The sequence below is a fragment of the Protopterus annectens genome, chromosome 4.part1, assembly GCF_019279795.1.
Source record: "Protopterus annectens isolate FY-2018-M chromosome 4.part1, PAN1.0, whole genome shotgun sequence".
NCBI lineage: Eukaryota > Metazoa > Chordata > Ceratodontiformes > Protopteridae > Protopterus > Protopterus annectens.
The window spans coordinates 131,255,662-131,277,884 of record NC_056734.1 but is presented as its reverse complement, the minus strand read 5'-3'; the positions used below and the strand labels follow the sequence as shown (position 1 = coordinate 131,277,884).

The 22,223-nt window shown below is 44.3% G+C and overlaps 1 protein-coding gene across 1 annotated transcript in view; it reads left to right on the top strand.

Annotated features, from left to right (window-relative positions):
* Nucleotides 1–22,223, top strand: part of PER2 (period circadian regulator 2) — a 1,339,110-nt gene that overhangs the window by 324,864 nt on the left and 992,023 nt on the right. The window contains exon 9 of the mRNA XM_044070032.1: nt 7,364–7,400. Coding sequence (XP_043925967.1) covers nt 7,364–7,400 — 37 coding nt within the window. The remainder of the gene's footprint in view (nt 1–7,363; nt 7,401–22,223) is intronic.

The window sequence follows — 22,223 nt, the reverse complement described above, 5'->3', positions numbered from 1 at the left end:
GCTTGACATAGATGGGTAGCTTGTTCCAGAGTATAGGAAGTCTCTGGGACAGGAATCTATCCCTCCAGCGTGTCCTGTTTATTGTGGTGACAAGGTTTATGTCCCTAGAGCGTGTAGCTCTGAGGGATTGGGATTTCTTTAGGTGTAGCATGTCCAACAGCTCTGGGTTTGACATAGCTTTATATGTTAGGCAGAGATCACCTCGAAGTAGGCGATATGCTACGGAGTAAATCTGGAGTTTTTTGAGGTGGTCAGTGTAGGGCATTTGTTTGAGGCCAGTAATCCTCTTTGTGAGGTACTTCTGTGGCCTTTCCAGCTGCTGCAGATGTCTTGTGAGGTACATTCCAAAAGGGGCGTTGTACTCTATAATGGGTCTAATGAGTGACAAGTAGAGGGGAACAATGACCTCTTTATTCCTGGTTGAGGACTCTTTTATGATGAGGTGTGCCACATAGAAGGACTTCATGACTACTATGGCGATGTGACTATCAAAGGAGAGACTACTGTCCACCTGGGTCCCAAGGTCTCTTATCACGCATTCGGTGTTAAGTATATTACTGCCTATGTGGTAGTTCATGGGTACAGCTTTTTACCAAAGGGGATGACACTGCACTTTTGGTTTAATAAAGCCTTCTTTTGATGAAGCTTTACAGTCTTCAACAACTAGTGGCAAGTCCAAGAGACCTTCCTCTTCATCCTCTTCCTCGGCTCATTCAGACCCTCCAAAGAAATTGCCTAAATTGACTGAGAAATTTATCTCCTCGGCTCCACTGCCTTCGGAACTGAGGGAGACCATCAGTGCAGACAAATCTAGCTCTTTGGTTCCGAAGCTGGTGAGCTGGCCCACGGAATTAGAACTGGTTTCTCCGACTTTGAGATCCCCTATTATTCAAAGGTCTTGATTCCCCACTCTTTCATCCAGGTCCTCTAGGAGCTTATCAGCTGGCGATGTGGACAGGGTGGTGCACAGGCTTTTGAAGTCGCCGGCAAAATTGTTCCCAGCTCCGACTCCACTGGTCTCTGAACCACCCAAGATGACTACATCCACTATTCCTCCTGTGAGCCAAGCTGGATCTTCAGAGCCTGAATCCCAGATACCTCTTGTAGTAAGTAGACCATTCAGTTCCGAGACCCCTTCGCGATTCTTCGGAACAGTTGCCTGCTTCGACACTTTTGGTGCCATCTGGAGTGTCTATGGGCCGTAGTTCTCTGGTGGGCTCCAGGGGAGTCTCTGTCCCAAGTCTCTTCGGTTCCTAGTCTGCCCCTTGGTACGTTGATGCAGGTGAGCTTGACTCCTACATCTGCCTCAGAACCGATCTCCTTGGTGCCGGGGATTTCCTCCACTTCCTCAGAACTGGGGGTGTACTCAGAGCCAGGGGGATTGGCCTTCGAGGTGATGGAGTGTGCTGTCCCGTCTTGCAGCTCTACTCAGGGATACTGGCATTCCTCCCCCTTAGGCACTGGCATCTGCTTCGGTACTATCCTAGCCACAGGACAGCAGAGATTCTGGCCTCAGGAAGCCCCATCGGGTGAGCCCCAGTCTTAGGAGACCTCCCCAGACTACCCGTCTGAGGAGCCACCTCAGAAGAGAACATGCAAGAGGAAGCATATGTAGACTCCCCTGATGCGTCCATCACTTATGACACTGACCTCGAGGAAGCAGAAGGGTCCCACTGTCATCCTCTGAAGATATCGCTTTCTCAGATATCCTAAAACAGAGAGACGGCTGGAAGCCCATCAACCCTTCTGATGAGGAGTCAGTGTACCTGAAAGCCTTTGGATCTTGACCGTCAGCCTCCTGGGTTTCTCCTTCTTTCGACGAGCTTATGGATTTTGTTAGTCAAAAGGTGTGGGAGTCACCAGGCACTATGGAGCCAGTCCCTAGGAGACCAAATAAGTTCCTGCCAGCTCCTTTGGATAAGGAATTTCAAAAGGTGTACCCGTAGATGCTGTGGTGGTGGCAGCAGCTACTAAAAAGCAACTCTGAGACATCCTCATCTGTCCATCCACCGAAAAAGGATTCTCGAATGATGGACAGATACAGGAAGCCTGTTTTCTCTTCAGTGACTTTCACCCTCAGATCGCTGAACTACCTCACATGCTTTACAAGATTTCAAGAGATCTCCTGAAGGAGTTAGGAGATGCTCTACAAGGTTCGTTAGCTGCGGGGGGCTCAGAAAAAGTGACCGCCCAGCTATCCAGCTTAAACTCCATAGTCAACTCCTCCATGAGACTGATATCCTGTGCTGCAGATGGAGCAAGTAGGGCAGTGGGTTCTGGAGTTTCCCTGAGGAGGCACTCCTAGATGCGCTTTTGCAACTTTGCGGCGCCCTTCAAGTCTACCTTTACTAAGGCCCCTTTGGATGGTTCCTCTCTTTTTTGGACCAAAAGTCAAGGACACACTCACCAGATGTGAGCTGGAAGGGAAAATTCTCTCTGCCATTGGGAGTATGTTTTTCCGTACTTTCAAGACGTTATCCTAAAGGCCAGAAGAGTGGAAATATGTGGTTCAAAAGATCCTAGGGAGTTTTTCAAGATGCACGAGGTGAACCCTTCCCCAGGGGCAGAGGGGGAGGCAATAATGGTAGATGTCACCGACATGGCTAGGGGGGCCCACAAAACCAGGGTGACTCATGGCCGACCCCATCAGGGCTCCTGAAAGGAAGCCTGCCTGCTCTTCTCTGGAGGTAGTCGGGGATGATTAACTTTGTACTCAGAAGCCTGGCGAAATATCACAAGAGACAAGTGGGTACAAAGTATAATGTCCAGAGGATATTCCATTCCATTTTGCCAGCCCATTCCACAGATTAAAAAAGTCCTGGATGTTCCACCCAGTCAGAGGGAACAAACAACCATAGCAATCCAAGAGTTGCTAAACAAAACAGTCATCCCAGAAGTCCCCGAAGACCAAACAGGATTCGGAACTTTCTCAAGATTCTTTTTAGTACCAAAAAGGACAGGGGACTGGAGACCCATTTTGGATCTCACCAAGTTGAATGACTCTGTAAAGAAGTCCAAGTTCTGAATGGTGACACTGCAGTCTATTCTTCCCTTTTTAGGGAAAGACGATTGGATATGCTCAGTAGACCTCCAAGATGCGTACTGCCACATAAAAATGGACAGAGCATCAAGGAGTCATCTATGCTTCCTGCTGGGAGCCAGTCATTATCAGTTTCGAGCTCTGCCCTTTGTTCTCCCTACAGCCCCCAGAGTGACCAAATGCATGGCAGTAGTAACGGCTCACCTGAGACGCCTGGGATTCCAAGTGTTTCCATACCTGGACGACTGGCTCGTAACTGACAAGCATCTACTTCTACAGGCCAGAGACACTACACTGGATCTTTGTGGTCAGTTGGGCATAACAGTGAATTTTCAAAAATCTGCCTTGTCAACGTATTATATTTATCGGCGCAGAGCTAGACACTATCTCTGGCTCGCCTTCCACTTGACATCAGACAGCAAATAGTCGACATTCTTCCCAGGAACAAAGTAAAAGCAAAAGTGGTCCTAGCACTTCTTGGAACCATGGCGTGAACCATAACTTTTGTCCCTCTAGCCAGGATGCACATGAGAATCCTTCAGTAGCTTCTGTTTGCTCAATGGTCTCTTCAGGAGCTTCTTATGTCCCATCAGATAACGATAACGGATTCATGCAAGAGGGATCTCCGATGGTGGCTTCAGTCCAATCATGTGACCATCGGAAGATCCTTTGTTCCACAACATGTTGCTACGGTGACCACTGACTCTTCCCAGATGGGGAGGGGGCATTATCTGGGAAGAACAGTCCAAGGCACATGGCAAGAACATGAGGCTCAGTTGCACATCAATATTCTAGAGAGGAGAGCAGTGCTTGGCGTTGTAAGCTCTTCAGGACTCTCTCCCACTAGGAACGATTGCAATCCAGTCAGACAGCATGTCCGTAGTCTGGTATGAAAACAAGCAAGGAGGAACCAAATCATACACCCTTTGTCGAGAGGCACTAAGAGCATGGCAATGGGCAATCTCTTCCCAACGTTTTCTGGTAGCAACACATATCCCGGGGAAATCCAAAGTGATAGCAGACAAGCTCAGCAGGGCGATTTTAATGCCTCACGAGTAGTCTCTGAAACGGAACATAGCGAACAAGATTTTCCGAACTTTGGGCCAGCCTTGCTGTGACCTATTTGCACCCCCCCTGAATACCAAGTGCAGCAGCTACTTTGCCATAATCCCCCCAGTGGGGGAGACACCGAGAGACGCACTCGTTCATGATTGGCCCTAGGGACTACTATATGCCTTCCCTCCCTTTCTGCTAATTCCCAAAGTCATTCAGAAAGCCAAGGTCTTAGGAAGCAGGCTAATTCTCATTGCTACATATTTGCCTCATCAAATTTGGTTCCTCTTCCTCTGGCCTCATCTTCAGGAGAAGCCGTGGGCTCTGGACCTAGTCCCAGACCTTCTGACTCGTATGTCAGGTGTGCTTCCTCCTTCTTCAGACCCTCAATTTGACAGCTTGGCTGCTCCGCTTCCAAACATAGTCAGACTTCAAAATTTTACTCCAACAGTCAAACACATTTTGGTCTCTTCTCATAAGGCTTCCACCACGAAATTGTATTCCAGCAAATGGAAGAGATTCTCCTACTGTGCAAGAGACATAGATCCTTTCTATGCCTCTTATTGGTTCAAACCGAGTCAGAGCCAAGTATCGGCTCCGAAACCATCTAGTAAGAAAGAAGGGCAAGAGAGGGTAACAACCATGAAACGGTATGGTAAGTACATAACTTCTTTTTTTTTGTGATATAAAAAAAATGAGACCACAATAAATCCTTTCAAAACTTTTCCCACCTTTAATGTAACCTATAACCTATACAATTCAATTGAAAAACACAAATCTGTTATGGGAAAAATATAAAAAAAATAAAAAAAAAATACAGTAAGCTGGTTGCATAAGTGTGTGCACACCCTTAAACTAATACTTTGTTGAAGCACCTTTTGATTTAATTACAGCAAGTCTTCTTGGGTAGGAGTCTGTCAGCATGGCAAATCTTGACTTGGCAATATTTTCCCACTCTTCCTTGTAAAATCACTCCAAATCTGTCAGATTGCAAGGGCATCTCTTGTGCACAGCCCTCTTCAGGTCACCCCACAGATTTTCTATTGGATTTAGGTCTGGGCTCTAGCTGGGCCATTCCATAACTTTAATTTTCTTCTGGTGAAGCCATTCTTTTGTTGTTTTGGATGTATGCTCGGGGTCATTGTTGTGTTGAAAGGTGACATTCCTCTTCCTCTTCAGCTTTCTAGCAGATGCCTGAAGGTTTTGGGCCAAAAGTGACTGGTATTTGGAACTGTTCATAATTCTCTCCACCTTGACTAAAGCCCCAGTTCCAGCTGAAGAAAAGCAGCCTCAAAGCATGATACTGCCACCACCATGCTTCACCATGGGCGGTGTTCTTTTGGAGATGCGAAGTGTTTTTGCGTCAATTGTACCTTTTGGAATTGTAACCAAAAAGTTCAACCTTGGTCTCATTAGAGCATAACACATTTTCCCACATGCTTTTGGGAGACTTGATGTATTGTTTTGCAAATTGTAGCCAGGCCTGGATGTTTTTCTGTGTATGAAAAGGCTTCTGTCATGCAACCCTACCCCATAGTCCAGATATATGGAGAATATGGGAGATTGTTGTCACATGTAGTATACAACCAGTACTTGCCAGAAATTCTTGCAGCTCCTTCAGTGTTGCTATAGGTCTCTTGGCAGCCTCCCTGACCAGTTTTCGTCTTGTCTTTTCATCAATTTTGGAGGGACGTCCAGTTCTTTGCAATGTCATTGTTGTCTCATATTTTGTCCACTTTTTGATGACTGTCTTCACTGTGTTCCATGGTATATCATATGCTCATATGCTGTGGAAATTTTTTTGTACCCTTCTCCTGACTGATACCGTTCAACAATGAGATCCCTTTGATGCTTTGCAAGCTCTCTGCGAACAGTAGTAGCAGGCAGGTGAGTAAATGTCAGGAATATCCTACTAGGACAGCTGAACTTTATTTGAGGTTAATCAGTGTCTCTTTAATTGATGGCAGATGTGTACCCAAGAAGACTGAATGCTGTAATTAAATCAAAAGGTGCTTCAACAAAATATTAGTTTAAGGGTGTGCATACTTATGCAACCAGCGTATTGTACATTTTTTATTTTTTTCCCCTAACAGATTTGTTTGTTTTTCAATTGAATTGTACAGGTTATAGGTCACATTAAAGGTGGGAAAAGTTTTGGAATGATTTATTGTGGTCTCATTTTTTTTGTATCACAGAAACCTGGCATTTTTAACAGGGGTGTGTACACTTTTTATATCCACTGTAGCTAGGGCTACTACAGCAGTGATCATGCGAGCATTTACTGTTATGGTAAGTTTACTTACATAATATAAAGCAAGAGTACTACAAACAAGAAAATGGAGGCTACTTTGATGTGCAGTATGATTAAGTACATGAACTTGTCTCTGTGTCTTGACTTTTAGATTTGTGCAAACTTGAAGGTAAAGACCAAAATTGGTCTTCAACAGTTGTCTGCCTAGGTTTATTACACTTAGTTGCTGGGTAGTTGGGTCATCAGATGCATTGATACTGCTATCATTGGCTGTTTTGATAGGCCTCTGAAGTCATAGCTGAAATCCTTGTGATTAAAAAGCCACGTCAGTCAAAGTAAAGATTTCAGTGTTTCAGGCTCTACTTCCTGAACTAACCACATTCAACCCCCCCCCCCCCCAGGTTGCTTTTCTTCAACCATGGTGACCTCCGCCAATAAATGTGATTTAGCCAGATGTGTATTACCATGCAGTTGGCCATCAGTATGTTGTGCGGCATTACACATTAATACAGAATGATAATGATGGACAGATAATGTATGAATGGGATAACTTCTGAGCCAGCATGTCCCTCAGTTCATGGCCAGTTCAGTAACTTTAATTTCAGCAGAGTGATTTTCCAATTGTTCCAGAGAAATGACATTTAGATTACATTTAATATAGTCTCTTAGCTGTTCATATTTATGCTTGCTTCATCTGCCAGATGTCTGTTCTCCCACATTTCTTTTTCTTAAAGAAACACTATTATTCCACAAGTAATTAAAAAATCTGGCAGTTTTAAGTTTTAAACGCAAAGCTTTTGTATAACAAAATCATTCAGAGCACTGAAGAATGATTTTGTTATCCGAAAGCTTTGCGTTTTTGACTTTGGTTATTAAACAGATTTGTACAGTGTTTGCAGAACTCCTTTTTATTTCCTTATTGACTGTGCTGTTTATGAGGTTTTGCTTTACCTTTGTGCTGGCCTTAATTTTATTGCTTTTAATTTTTAATTTTATTTCTCTCCTCAGATTTTTTCAAGATGGCATGCAAGAAAAGTCATTCTTCTGTCGGATAAGGTATGTTACAAGTAAGAAAGACATAGCTGTGGTTCAGAACAAAAACAGAAGCATTTTTTTGTTTGCTAATTGAATAACAAACTAGACACAAGTGTCTGTTTTCAGGGGTAACCCAGCAACACTGGATGGATTTTTCTTTTCCCTGGTGACCCTGTAGCTTTGTATTATTAACTGAGTTGATTAGAGTCCTGTATTAGGCAAATTGTGACTGAGAAAATCAAGCCAAGGTATACGGGATAAAACTCGCTAGAAGTTACAGCCTAAATCAAGTACACTGCTAAACTGATTGCTTAGTAATATCTGTGTAATTATCCTGATGTTGCATTTTGCATAATGTAGCTAAAATGAGACGTTTTCATGAAAAAAAAATTAAATCACTAAAATTGGAGAAGGCAGTGTGGGCTAAGGGACATAATGTCTGTAACTTTGATATTCATCTTTTGGTAATGCAATTCCTCATGGCTGTGAATAAATGAACAAATGAATACAACAGAGGCCTGCTTAAAATATAAGTTATAATCATTGTAATGCTTATGAAATGTTTCCTCAGAGAGCATGAAAAATGTGCTTCACTGATATTGTGATTGGTTACAAGAGCAGTCATTATGTTGGTAAACTCTGGTGTATGTATTGTGTGCATGAACAGATCACTTCCGCATACATTTTGAATGTTGCATCAGTAGTTTTCATATACTAAACAAATGTCTCTTTTATAAGCCTTTTATTTGCATTTATACTGACAGGAATTAATGAGACTTGACAGTGGTGACAACCCGTGGGGGAGAAGTTTGGGCAGGCTGCACGTAAGAGGATAGGAGATATATGGCAAGGAGTGATGTTTAGGTGTGAAATGCCCAGCTGATCACCCAACATAAACATAACTAGGTGCAGTTATTGAGCGCATTGTTATGCATGTCAGTAGTATAGTGATAGAGACATTTTCATGACCAAAGTAACATCCTATTGTTCAGTGAAACCACTGAACCTTGTAGGTTGGTGGAAGGAATTTATGGGTTAATAATCTTTTGCAAATGTGCAAGGTAGGCTTCTATGGGAGTTATGGACTGAAAACTGACCTACAGGATTGGGGAGCTGATTACTATCTTCTCATTGGGGGTAAGTTGTAGGGCCTGATTGCCATATGAAAGTTGGAGAGTAGAATCTTTTCATTTACAGGATGTATCAGTTGGATGGAGAATTTGATTACTGTTGGGATATTTGCAGGTGTCAGAGAAGGCTGCTGTTACTGCTGAGGTGGGAGAGGTGAGGCAGAGGACTCCAGTCTGTAAAAGGATGAGTGAGGAGGTTGGCAGACATTAATCACTAACAGGATCATTGAGGGCAGTTGTGGTGGACATCACTTGTTGGTGGATACCTAGACTCATGTGGGCTTTGAGTGGTGTTAGGCTAGGAGTTACCACTCCTTTTGCTGCAGGGTATGCGTCCTAGTATTCTGAATCTTTATTTACCAATTTTGTTGTTAGAGTGGTTGCAAAGAATCACATACCACTACCATAGTATATGCAAAAATGTGTTTTGTGCATCACTAGTAGCTGCAGTGGAGGTATATGGAGGTAGCAGTGGTCCAAAAGCTACTGCATTCAGAACTGTATGGTGTTTTTTTGTGCATGGGAATAATGGTTCATACCACTTGTAAGGAGGCCATAAATCTTTGCCATTATCTGAAAGAATATTTTAGTGTCATCTTAGGGTTCAGGTGTAGATAAGTAACAAACTGCTATATTTTAATTTTCTTACTCTTGTGATGCTCTCCCTTAAAGTTATGTTTGTGTACGTGTAGATGTGTATGTATGTATGTATTTAATTTTATTTTGAATTTGTTTTCTGAGGTAAAGCTCTGATGAATTCTGTCCAATTTCAGTCTCAGCCAGGAGTTGGTAAAATGACCAGTCATGAAGAGTATACAAGAGGACAGTAGCAATAATTATATTATGTTGTAATAATAATCAACATTGGTTGAATGATGAGTGATACTTTCATAATTTATAGGAATATATTAATAGCTTGTTACACTGGAGTTGAAACTAAGTGCTGAAACTGCCTGTTACGGGATCAGTATAACTTATGAATATGTTTACTTAATGTAATGGTTATGGCTGATGTCCCTTATTATGGTACAAATTCTATGAAAAAATAGACCCCTGCACATGAGTAGGTATTTATTCATGCCACCGTTTTGTTTCTCATGATACCTTAATCTGCTTTGAAATACTTGTCCTTTTTTTAGAATTTAGTAATAGGATGAATATTAGAAGTAAAATTACTTAAAGGCAAGGAGCCTTTGTTTAAAATGAACACATCTGTCTCTAGCACTTAGGCAAAAACGTCTTGCAGTTAAAACATCATATTTACAGAGGATATATAACCATCCCAATTATCCATTTAAGCCATCAATCAATAAAACAACTCTTAAAAACAATAAACCTTAACTAATCGACACTACTATTTTATATAGGTTAAATACTTCCAGTTGGTTTTATTTAAGCCTTTAGGACACACAGTACCAAACTTTAAAATATACACACTTTCTTTTTAGAACAGATGATCCTGTACCGACTTGTCTTCCCATTTATTAACTTTCATACCCACTAGAGTTATATTGTCTGTAGTTTGTCTTATTTATTGATTGTGTTAGTTAATCAGGCTAACGGACTTGTCCATTACTGAATGTTTATACTGGTGTGATTTAAACATTTTATTTTGGTATCTGTTTCATTTATTGCTTTGTCAGATGTACATTTTTTTGTTCTTTTTAAATTCTGGGCTGCACCTCCTCAGCTGTTTTGCTATAAAAGGATGAAGCACACCTTGCTATACAATGCCCCACTCTTGCCAAGGGTGCTTGATTAACATTACACTAAGTTTCCAGCCAGGCTGTTAGCAGCTGACAGTTGCATTCAGTACAGCTGAGGTAGTAAGAAGCAGGATGAGTTCTTGTGCAGGCAAGTAACATTTTCTGCATAGCAGACATGTTGAATGCCTCTCTCTAGTAATAGCAAGCAGATTAGTGACAGCCATTGTCCATCTGTTTGTGTGAATGTACACATCCATCGGTCTGCAGCCCCTTTTTCCCATTTTTACACATGGGGTTTTGGTGTCATTTCAACATTGACTACCATCTAGAGCCGAGGTTCAAACTGCAGGGTGATTAGCCCTGCCATGGTTGTTCTTCCATACCACACACCCGTATGCATACTCACATCTGTGGCCAATTTAGAGTGTCCAATCCACCCTATCTACTGCATGTCTTTGGAATGTGGGAGGAAACTGGAGCACACAAGCACAAGGAGGATGTGCAGACTCTGCACAGAAGGCACCCCAGCTGAGAATCAAACCAGAGGACCTCTTGATGTCTCACATTATTGCTCAGTGGTCCCAGCCAGCAGTGCATATGCTCCATTATCAGGCCCTGTTCTCCACAGAAAGAGGGCTGCCAGGAAAGTACATATTCTTTCATTGTTTTCCAGCCTTATGGTGGTCATTTAAGTTAGTCAGTGCTTTTGGCAGTCCCAGCACTTTTGCCAGTTGTCTACAATTGTCCAGAGTGCACTTACTTTGATGTACTATCTTTGTCTCTTCCTAGAGAATTCTTTATCTCGTATAGGTCTTTTGATGTCCTTCCATTTCACTGTTGCAGTATTCTTTATAAAAGGAATCCCTTGCCAGCATCCATCCAGTATGCCAAAACCATAGATTTTACAGATGTACATCACACACATGCTCCCTGCTCAAGGCATAGGATATAAAGGTGATGTACGGGCGTACATACCTCAGAACTTCTTTGTTGCTAGTCTGAAGGCCAGCATTGATCATTGATTTGAATGCTCCTTCTGTGCTGATTACCAAGCCATGTTTCAGATAAGTAGTCCATTGGAATTCCTTATCTTTTTTCATTTTTATCTTTGAGTTTACATGTCATCCAGAAAGGGAAAATGTCAGTGTGGCAGGCAGACTCCTCATAAAGATCATCATGAGCAATGTCTCTTTTGTTGGATGTTTCTCACAACCATACAGAGTGTTTTGTCTGCCAGAGTTTGTCTCTAAGACCCAATGAAGTCATCTCTCCTCCTTGTCAATTTACGTGGAGAAGCCAGCATGTTAAATTGTTGGAGCAAGGTGCTGTGGTGGAATCTTCCTGTCCTAAAGGTCAATTGCCTGCAAAGAAAAAGGCCATAAAAAGTCAGATCTGATTCAGCTGCTGACCTGCATCCCCTGGATGTCTCTCACAAGGCTGGTGAAAGCCTAGAGGAATGCCCAGTTGTTTTGGATTCCTGTGCCATGACCCTGTCGGTGGCCAGCATGGATCAGACGTCTTGCATGTCCACAGAGGCTGTACAAATGTCTGGTCCAGATGCTGAGGGGGAACCCCTGCTGATTATTTCTGAAGTACCAAGGGGGATACCGCAAATCTTATTTTGGGAGGAAATTTCCTACTATGTTGGTTTGAGTGTAAGCAAGTGTCCGAACCTTGTAGGGATTTTAGGATAGACGTCCCTCAAAAAAAAAAAACAGAAATCTAAGCAGGTTTTCCCTGCTACTAAAGACCCCAGTGTGAATGGCAGGATTTCACCCAGGGGTTGTTTAATGCCTTTATGGCCTTAATGCCTCCTCAACGAGTTTCTGTGCCTGCTTCTGCTTGGTCACCTAATCACCTTAAGGGGCCCAGAGAGCAGGAATCTTTTGAAGAGGATTTGGATTCTGAGGAAGAGTCATTGGCATATCCCTCTCAAATTCCTTCTCCTTTGGATTATAGATCTGAGGAGGAAGATTCTGTTAGTCCAGACTCTCCCTTGGAAGAACTCTCCTTTGGGGACACCATCTTTTACATGATGGAATATTTCAAATGGGACTGTTCTCCAGTTTCTGATGTTCAAAAGGGGTATTATGAACTCCTCCAGATGGAATCTGCTCTGCTGTCTGCTGTACCTCCATTCTTGGCTGCCCTTCTAGATATCTTTTCAGCAGCCTCTGTGGCCTCTGATTCTCAACCCCCCATCCCCTAAGAAACCTGATAGATTTTACAGGGTACCTGATGATTGTAAATTCTTGTACAGATGCCGTTCTGTAGTATCTGTCTCATCTGACAAACCTTCTAAACTACTTTACCTTTTAAACTTCTGCCTCCTACTAAACTACTTCCTTCAGAGAAGGACAATAGAGTTATGAAATGTTTAGGCAAAAAGGTGTATACTGCTGCCACCCTGGCTTTTTGGGCTATTAATTACCAGACCCATATGACTAGGTATGTTTTAGCCCTTTTTTGTCAAGCTTCACAGGCTCTTTGACCTCCTTGATTCAGAAGGGAAGTACTTGGCCCTTTATATACTGGGTTTTACCTTTCAAGTGGCTTGCCACTCTTTTATATGTAGTTTTGATGCAGCTGATGCCTCCTCTAGGGCTGTTGCCTTTGATTCTCTTTTGATATGTTATTCTTGGCTTGTCTCCAGCCCTTACCTGATGATATTAAGGCTAAGTTGTTGGAAGCTCCTTTTGGTAATAAGAACTTTTTGGGTTCTGAAGCTGCTGAGCTCAAGTCACTCCAGGATAAAGGCAAGGCTTTGCAGGATCAGGAACATATTTTTGTGTGTTCTGTTCCTAGGTTCCAGGGGGATTATCTGTCCAAGTATGATTTTTGTACACCGACAGCCTCGCCGTCCTCCTAAAGGTAAGAAGGGTAATAGGCGTGTATCTCCTGCGAAGTCTGCTTAGACTCCTACATCTCAGAAACCTCCATTTCAAGACAAACCAAATTCTGTTTGAGAGTTCGCTTCCCCTTTCTTTGGGTCAGGTTCCCTTATCCCTTTGTCTTTCCCTGTCTGTTCCCAGTTGGTTAAGGGTCACTCAAGATTCTTGGGTTCTCTCCATCTGCCAAGGATACTTCATGGTATAGAAATCTCTTCCTTTTCTGGGCATCCCTCAACCTCCTCAGGGACCGCTTCCTTTCTTTCCAGAATTGCTTTAGGGCCTTTTGGGACAGGACACTATTCTGGTTGTGCCAGTTGACAAGGAAGGGAAGGGGCTTTATTCCAGGATGTTTCTGGTCCCAAGAAAGGAGGCCACCTGGAGACCCATTCTGGATCTTTCTCATCTCAACACCTTTCCGAAGGTCCCTTCCATTTGGATGTTGTCCCTTCACTCCCCATTTCCTCTAATTCCCCTGGCTTTCTTAGTATCCCTGGATCTCAAGAATGCATATTTTCACACCGCAATTCATCCCCTTTTCAGGAAGTTTTTATATTTCTGTTTCTTCCTTGCATTTTCAGTTCCCTGCTTTGCTCTTTGGCCTCTACTGCCCCAAAGGTGTTCACCAAATGCCTTACTCTTGGCATTGCCTTTTGCAGGATGAGAGGAGTTCATATCTTTCCTTACCTGAATGACCTGCTCATTCGGGCTTCATCCCTTAAAGTCTTGCTTCAGCACTTCCAGTTTACGGTTTGTCACTTACAATACTTGGGGTTTACCATAAACTTTCAGAAGTCAGTCCTGGCTCCTTCTCAGTATCATGTTTCTCGGTTGCAGGATCCAAATCATTACAATACTGTCATCCTTACCTCCACCCAATACTCTCTCTCTCTCTCTCTCTCTCTCTAAAATCACCTTTTTTCAATCTCTTTTCGTCTGGCTTCATTCACGGCCAGGGAATTTCTGAGAGTTCTAGGATTCATGGTTTCCACCATTCCTATGCTGCCTCTGGCTAGACTCCATATGAGAAACCTACTGTGGCTCCTAAAGTCAGTGTGGCTTTAACACGGTCATCCACTGGATTTGTTGGTTCCTCTCCTTTCATGTCTCAAACTCGAGCTTCCGTGCTGGATTCATCAGCTTTCCGTCCACCTAGGACGTCATTTCAACCCCCAGACCCCTTCTCAGGAACTTTTTTTGGATGCCTAGAGCAGAGGGTGGGGAGCTTTCCTTGGTTCCCTCAAAGTCCAGGGTCTTTGGCCTCCTCATCATAGGTCACATCACATTAACATAAAGGAGCTGAGTCTCTTTTTAGCTCTTTAGACTCCATTCTCTCTCTCTGTTCCAGGGCCTCTCAAAATCTTCACAGACAATACCACAGTGATATCAGCAAGCAAGGGGGGACATGGTCCTACCTTCTTTGCAGACTGGCTCTCGAATGACTTTTCAGGATGTATACATTCCTTCAGTGAAAAATATAGTGGCAGAGTCTTTGAGCAGGTCAAGTATACAGGCTCATGAATGGATGCTTCACAGATGTGCGTTTCTGGACATTGTTCATCCATGGGTTACTCCACAGATCTTTTTGCCTCCCCTTTGAATAGACAGCATTCTCTTTTTTTTGCACCAGAGTCCCATCTGCTCTGTCTGGGAAGGTGAATGTCCTATCTTTCCTTGGAAGGAAATGTTTCTTCTGTGCCTTCACTCCCCTTCCTCTGATTCAGAAGGCCTTGCTCAAGATAAAGCAAGATTTCTTCAAAATATTGCTGGTGACACCCTTTTGGCCCAGACAGTATGGTTCCCACTTCATTTAGCCAGGGGTGATCACCACAAGTTACCTCATAGGGTTGACCTTCTCACACAAGATAAGTGGTTCCTGATCCATCCCTACTTGTCCAGTCTTCAACTGACACTGTAGGTGATAGGATTTTGATCCCTTTCAGGCACTTTTTTTCTGAGGATGTGCTTGGGGTTCTGCAAGAGGTCAGGAAGGCCACTAGCTGGAAATCAATACTTGTCCTAATGGAAGAGATTTTTTTGTCTCGGGCCTTTCTCATAACCAGTATCCATTTTCTGTGGGGATCCATCTGGTTATGTCTTATTTGTGTGAATTATTCCATGCTGGGTTAACATACTCTTCTGTTAAAGCTCACCTTTCAGCTATTTCTGCTCGTCTGCCATTGTCTCCTCCTCCTGCCTCTGGGTTTGAGGTCAATCAATTTCTTGAAGGCATCCTTCATATCAAGCCTCCTAGGAAGCCTGTTCCACCTTCCTGGGACCTCAGTTTTGCTCCTGAAAAATTGACTCAAACTGCTTTTGAGCCTGCTGCTTCCGCTTCCTTGCAACATTATACTTGGAAGACTGTTCTTCTTTTGGCCCTTACTTCAGCTAAGAGAGTCTCTGAACTCCAGGCTCTTATGGCTGTTCTTCCTTTCCTAGTTGTTCATAAAGACGGTGTTTCTTCATACTAATTCTTTTATGCCCAAGGTGGTTAATGAGTTGTCAATCAGTCTATTAATTTGCTCTCCTTTTTTTCCTTCTCCATAGTCTGCTAGTGAGAAGATTCTTCACACTTTGAATATGCATAGACAGCTCAGATATTTGTATAAGACTAAGGCCATTTGCAAATCTGAGCAACTTTGTTTCTTTTCATCCCAGATCTCCAGGTTTGGTTATTTCTAAACAAACTATATCCTCGTGCACCTCTAAAGCCATTTCCTTTTGTTATTTCTTTCATGGAAAACGTCTTTCTACCTCTGTAAAGGCTCATTCTACTAGAGTTGATGCTTTCTCTTGTGCTTTTTTCAGAGATTTGGATACAAATTCCATCCAGTAGGCTGTTACCTGGACTTCTGTCCATACCTTCACTAAGCATTACAAATTGGATTTTTTCCAGAGCAAGAGCTGTCTTTGCCAGAGCTATCCTGCACTGGTTTATAGAGAGCTCTTCTGTGCCTTTCTCCTCCCAAGTTTCCTGTTGAGCTTTTGTACTCCCTTTGGTAAAGAATACTGTAACAGCTGAATGGAAGGACATAGTACAGTTGTGTAAAATCTTACATAATGGTAGATTTTTGCAGTATTTACTCCTTCCCTCCTCCCCATTCTGCTCTGCTCTTTTCCTTCTGTCTTCAAGGCTTGGAATTCTTTGCTTTTTCTCCTTCTGGATGCATACGTTTCTTCTAGTTCCCAGGAATGATTGTTCTTTCTGGGTTTTTTCAGTTCTGAGGTATGTTTGTCCGTATGTCACCTTTATGTCCTACTTCTTGAGCGGGGATCATACATGTGACATACAATTTAAAGTCTGAGGCTTTGGTATACTGGCTGAACGCTAGGGCGACCTTTGGCAGGGGATGCCTTTTATAAAGAATATTGCAACAGGGACTTAGTTCTGTCCAGGTAGAAACATAGTGGTCTATGAATGTCCAATGAATGCAGGCAGTATTCTCCCTTGTTTGAATAATTTGGAAAAAATACAGGGAGCTCAATGGACTGGTTAATAGAGAAGTCGGAAACCACCTTGGGGAGAAAAGATGGATTGGTACGAAGTGATACTCTGTCCTTATGGCAGATCAGGTACAGGCTCTTGATGTATAAGGCTTGTAACTCAGATATCCGTCTGGCTGAAGTGACCGCCACCAAAAACAGATTTCAATGACAGGAATTTTAGAGCACATGTCGCAGCTGGGTCAAAGGGGGGTAGAGAAAGACACTGGAGAACCTGGAAGAGATTCCATGCCTCCACAGGCTGCCTGATTGGAGGTTTGCTATGGAAAATTCCCTTGAGAAAAGTCTTGCAAAGTCGAGTGGAAATAAGAGGGACTCCATCTGAACCATTATGGAAATTGGAAATAGCCGCTAAATGGACTCGAATGGTGGGAGCTGATCCCCCATTGTCAAACAACTCAGAAAGATAGTGAAAAATAGCAGCTATAGAGGTTAAAAGGATTTAGCATCTGATTATGTGACCAGATAGCGAATCTTTTCCATTTGTCTCTGTAAAGTTTTCTGGTGGATGGTTTATGGGAGGCCAAAATAATATCACGGACAGATGAGGAAAGGGTTTTCTGCCTGGCAACTAACAGAAGTGGAGAAGCCAAGCTGTCAGCTTGAGAGTGGATAGATTTGGGGGAGTCAGCCCTTGTAGGTGAGATATTAGGTCCCGACAACTGTCCAGGATCCAAGGAGGTTGTAACAGGTGAGGTCGGAAGAAGGGAAACCACACCTGACGAGGCCAGAACGGGGCAATAAGGATCACTTTGTATCTCAACTGAATAGCTTTCCTTAGAATTAGGGGTATCAGATGTATCAGAGGATAAGCATAGAGGAGACCTGTGGGCCAATCATGAGTCAAAGCCTCTCTCAGTGACTCCCCGTCTGGGGGGAAAAAGGGCAAAGTAGCTGCTGCATTTTTTGTTTAATGGGGAAGCGAAAAGATTGCAGCAAGGCTGGCCCCAACGGCTGAAGATCTCTGCCATCATGTTAGGGTTGAGAGACCACTCGTGTGGACGGAGGATGCATCTGCTCAATCTGTCCGCAATCACGTTGGAGCTCCCCGGGATATGCATTGTGATTAGAAAGCAGTTGGAAGCTATCGCCCAATGCCAAATTCTCACTCGTGACATAGGGGGTAGGATTTGGTTCCTCCCTGTTTGTTTATGTACCAGACTATGGACATATTGTCTGACTGGATTGCAGTCATTCCCAACGGAAGGAGTGGATGAAGTGCCTGCGACGCTAACAGCACCACTCTTAACTCCAGGACATTGATATGCAAGTTGACCTCTAGACTGGACCATGTGCCTTGAACTGTCTTTCCCTGGAAGTGGTCCCCCCCACCCTATCAGGGAAGCGTCCGTGGTCACCTTGGCATTGGGTTGGGGAGTCTGGAAGGGGCAACACCAAAGATTTTTGTCTGTTCTCATCCACCAGAGGAGATCTTGTTTGCAGGAGTTGGTGATGAGGATCTGTGAGCTCAGGGGATGAAGACTGGATACCCACTTGGACAAATGGAGCCATTGTAGTAGTCTCATGTGCAATCTGGCTAGGGGAACAATTGGGATGGCTGCCACCATGGACCCCAGAGCCTGTAGAACTTCCTTTGCAGACACCTTCCTTCGACAGAGTATCACTTGTACTTGTAACCTTAATCTCTGAAGTCTGTGAGGGGGAAGAGAGACTTGGTTTGTTTGAGTGTTGAATACTGCCCCTATAAATTCCAACTGCTGGGTGGGATGAAGGTTGGATTTTTCCCAGTGTATGTTGATGCCTAGGAACTCTGCTAGTATTAGAGTGTAGTGGAGGGCCCTGACCAGTATTCGCTTGGTGGGGGCGGAGAGGAGCCAATTGTCTATATACAGAAACACCTGGAATCCCTGAAGTCTCAGATGAGCTGTTACCACTGCTAGGCATTTGTGAACACTCTGGGGACCATCTAGAGACCGAATGGCAGGGCTCTGAGTTGGTAATGATTGGCTCCCAGCTGGAAGCGAAGGAGACTCCTGGAGTGCTTGTCCATTTTGATGTGGTAATACACATCCCGGAGGTCTATCGAACACATCCACACACCCTCCCGAAGAAATGGGAGGATGGATTGTATCAAGACCATGCAGAATTTGGTCTGAACTACTGACTTGTTTAGTTGGCTGAGATCCAGAATGGGTCTCCAGTCCCCGTTGATTTTGGCACCAAAAAGAATCTTGAGTAAAACCCGGAACCACAGTAGTCTGGGGGGACTTGTTGGATGACTCATTTTAGAGACAGCTTTGCTATTTCTGAAGCTGCCTCTTCCCTTTGACTGGGTGGAACATTGGGAAGGGATTTTGGGGGTCTCGCATAAGAGATTAGAGGGATGTAGTAACCTCTGGAAATTATTCTCTGCACCTACCGATCGTTTGTAACAGAGTGCCAGGCAGCTTGGTGCAGAGAGAAACGAGCCCTGACTGCTCCCAGAGGAAAGCAATCGGGCAATGCTTCAGGAGCACTGATAAGGTCGTCCGGAGAAAGAATCCCTGGAGCCCTGATTTCAGGGACCTCCTCTGCCCCGAAAGGGGCGTCTTCCATTATTGGAACCCCCTCTACCTCTGGGGAGTCCTCACCACGTGCACTACGGAAAGGGCCTTGAGATTTTTTATGCCACATCTTTCCACTCCTCTGGTTCCAGGAAGAGAAGTGCTGAGGCTTGGAAAAAAAGTAGGCTAATGGAAGACAAGGTTTTTCCATCCTGCTCGCACCTGGCTAATGTGTCCTTCATGTTAGAACTGAACAAAGCTTACGGTTCGATGGGGGCATTTAAAAAGGAAGACTTGAAGGAGTCCGCGCGGTCACAAATGCGCATCCAGGCGTGGCATCTCATAACTATGCCTGCACCCTCCGCTCTAGCTGCCCCTTCGGTTGTGTGGGATAGCAACCTCATGGACGAGTTGGAAATCGACTCTAGAGTGGCAAATTGGGAAACAACTTTATCACGTGCCCTGTCCGAAACTTGACCCGCGAGGGTTCCAGAGAGTTTAGTGATGAGATCTCTTTGGAGCCTCGTAAAATGCGCCAAAAAGTTCAGAGACCTATCAGCAAAGATCGCTGAAGCAAACATTTGCTTCCCTAATCTGTCCACCACCCAGGACCCTCTGTTGGGTGGGTGGACAGCAGGACTTTCCTCCGCAAGGTCTTTTTTCATGTCAGCCGCCACCACCATAGCGTCTACTGGTAAGCCTCTAGACCAATGGGGATGATCCTCTGGAGGGGAGAGTATTTTGTCTGATCTCCGGGGAATGGTTTCGACGGTATTAGTGTTCTTCCAAGCCCGCTGCACTATAAGCTTGACTAACTCATCGGCAGGGGGGGGGGGGTCAGAGCTGAGAGTGGAAGGCCTGCAGGAATACGGATTCCTCCGAGGAAGGGTTGGAGGGCTTCCAGTCACCCCTCTGCCTCAAAATTTCCAGGATGTCTTGAAAGGAGACATAGTCAGGCAGTGACCGTGGGGACCCTTCCCCATCATCAGTGAGCGACTCCTCTGGGGAGTCCATGTGTTTCCTCTTACACATCCATTTCCAAGGGGGTTCTTCAGTGGGAGTATCCGAAGAAGACTCAGAAAAGGGGTTACCCTGTACAGGGGTTTCCTAAGGCTTGCGCTCTTGTTGTCCTGGGGGGGTGACCTGTGATAGCTGCAGCTCAGGACTGGGGGAAGGTCAGACGTAGGAGCATTGCTTCCCGAAGCAAGCACCATCACCATCACCTGGAAGGCAGGCCCACCTAAAGATGAATGGGAGCCCGGAACAGAGGAAGACCGTCTTGGAGGGGACGGAGCCTCAAGTAAAACCGGGGCGGGAGTCCCCCTCTGATCCAAAGACGGAGCCGGCGAAACAACTGGAGCCATACCTGGAACCGAGGGTTCCACCCCCAAACATGAGATTGAGGAAGGGTTGGTTCCGAAGGAACTGACACCCAAAGGGGCCTCGGAGCCTTCGACAAGGCCACTGTTAGCGCCGAGGAAAGGAGTCCTCCCGCAGACGGAGCTATGGGCCTCAAAATTGAAGGGTCCAAGGGAGGAGAATACGAGGGAGTCACAGGGGCAATGGACCCAATACCTGGAGTAGGTTGGGTTCTAGGAAAATTTGTAATCCCCCTGGCTGTCAGCAGCTGATCAAAGAGGCGCACCGCATCCAACTTGGATAGGCTTCTGATGGACCTCACTGACACATGAGGGAGAGTCAGGTCAGTCCAAAAAGGGGCTGAAGGCTTGTCCAGCAAATGGATCCAAAGATGGGGAGTACTGGGTCTGTTGTGTAGTAAAAGTCTGCACTGAGGATTCCAGTTTTGACACAGGCAAAACGGGGATTATTGGCGCCGAGAGTGGGCTCGGAGCTGAAGCACTAGCCGGAGTGGAAGTAATTACCTGCTCCGAAGAGGTCGTCGGTACCGATCTCGGAACAAAGATGGGGGACGTTGGTGCCAAGGTAATGGCAGCAATATGGCCAGAGCTGAGACCACAGTAGGAACCATAACTGTTGGTGCCGAGAGCAGCGCCGACGAGGAAGTCATAATCTCTGTAGGGGGCCATTGAAGCCGAGCTTGGAGCCGAGGTGGTCGGAACCGGGGAGGCAATCCTGTGCTCCATGGAAGTCTTATGGGCCTTGTGCTTATGAGGCTTGCCCCTATCACTGGCCGGTGAAGAGGGGTCAGAACGAGGACGTTTTTTGTCCATAGATGGATGGGATGAGACGTCTGACGCAGAAATAGCCTCAGGAAAAGGAGAAGGAAGCAGGCCTTTGAGAATGTTTATTCCTTCTTTCATTCAGCATCCGCTGACTAAAACTGGCTCAAATGTTACAGGGAGGTTTCACAGATAAATGTGGAACCCCCAAACAATATACACATTTCTCATGTAGATCGCTATTGGGGAGTTTACCATTGCAGGAAGAGCAATGCTTAAACAAAGTCCCTTTCTTTTCAGACATACCAGAAGAAAACAACACAACAACTAACCAGAGTAAGGAAAAGGAAGAAAAGAGAGAGGAAATACCAACAGTGGTATTCACAATACCACAAGGGTAAAAAGGGCATTTACCAACGATGGTATAAAAAAAGGGATACCCATGGTAGAGCTGAATAAGATATATCAGGAAATAGAATAGTTTGAGAGGAAAAAAAACTCACAAAAATACTATAAATTTTGAAAAACGCAATACTTAGCTGGAGAGCTCAGTGAAACACTGCTATATGGCTGTGCGGCAAACGAGATCTGAGGTAACTGGGAGAAGGGCCTTGTGGGTAGCAGCTTAGCTCGAGAGTTTTTGGTGTACGCGAGCTTTGTATTAGACTCGGTTCCGAGAGCTCGAAACAGAACTCATCAGTGATGAATCGGAAGAAGATTAACAACTTCAGATCAGGACTTTGCAAAACTGTTCAATCCCCTTTTTTCATGGATGAAACATATAACATCTAAGATATTATCTTGCTGTAATAATTCATATAAAATTTAAGAAAATATGTGGTTGATTTTGAATATTCTGCAAAAATCATTTAATGATTGCATATGCAAATATGTGACAGCATCTTCTTTTTTCCATATTAGGAAAGTATCATTCACAAATCACTTTTAGAACATTGTATCATTTTTAAACC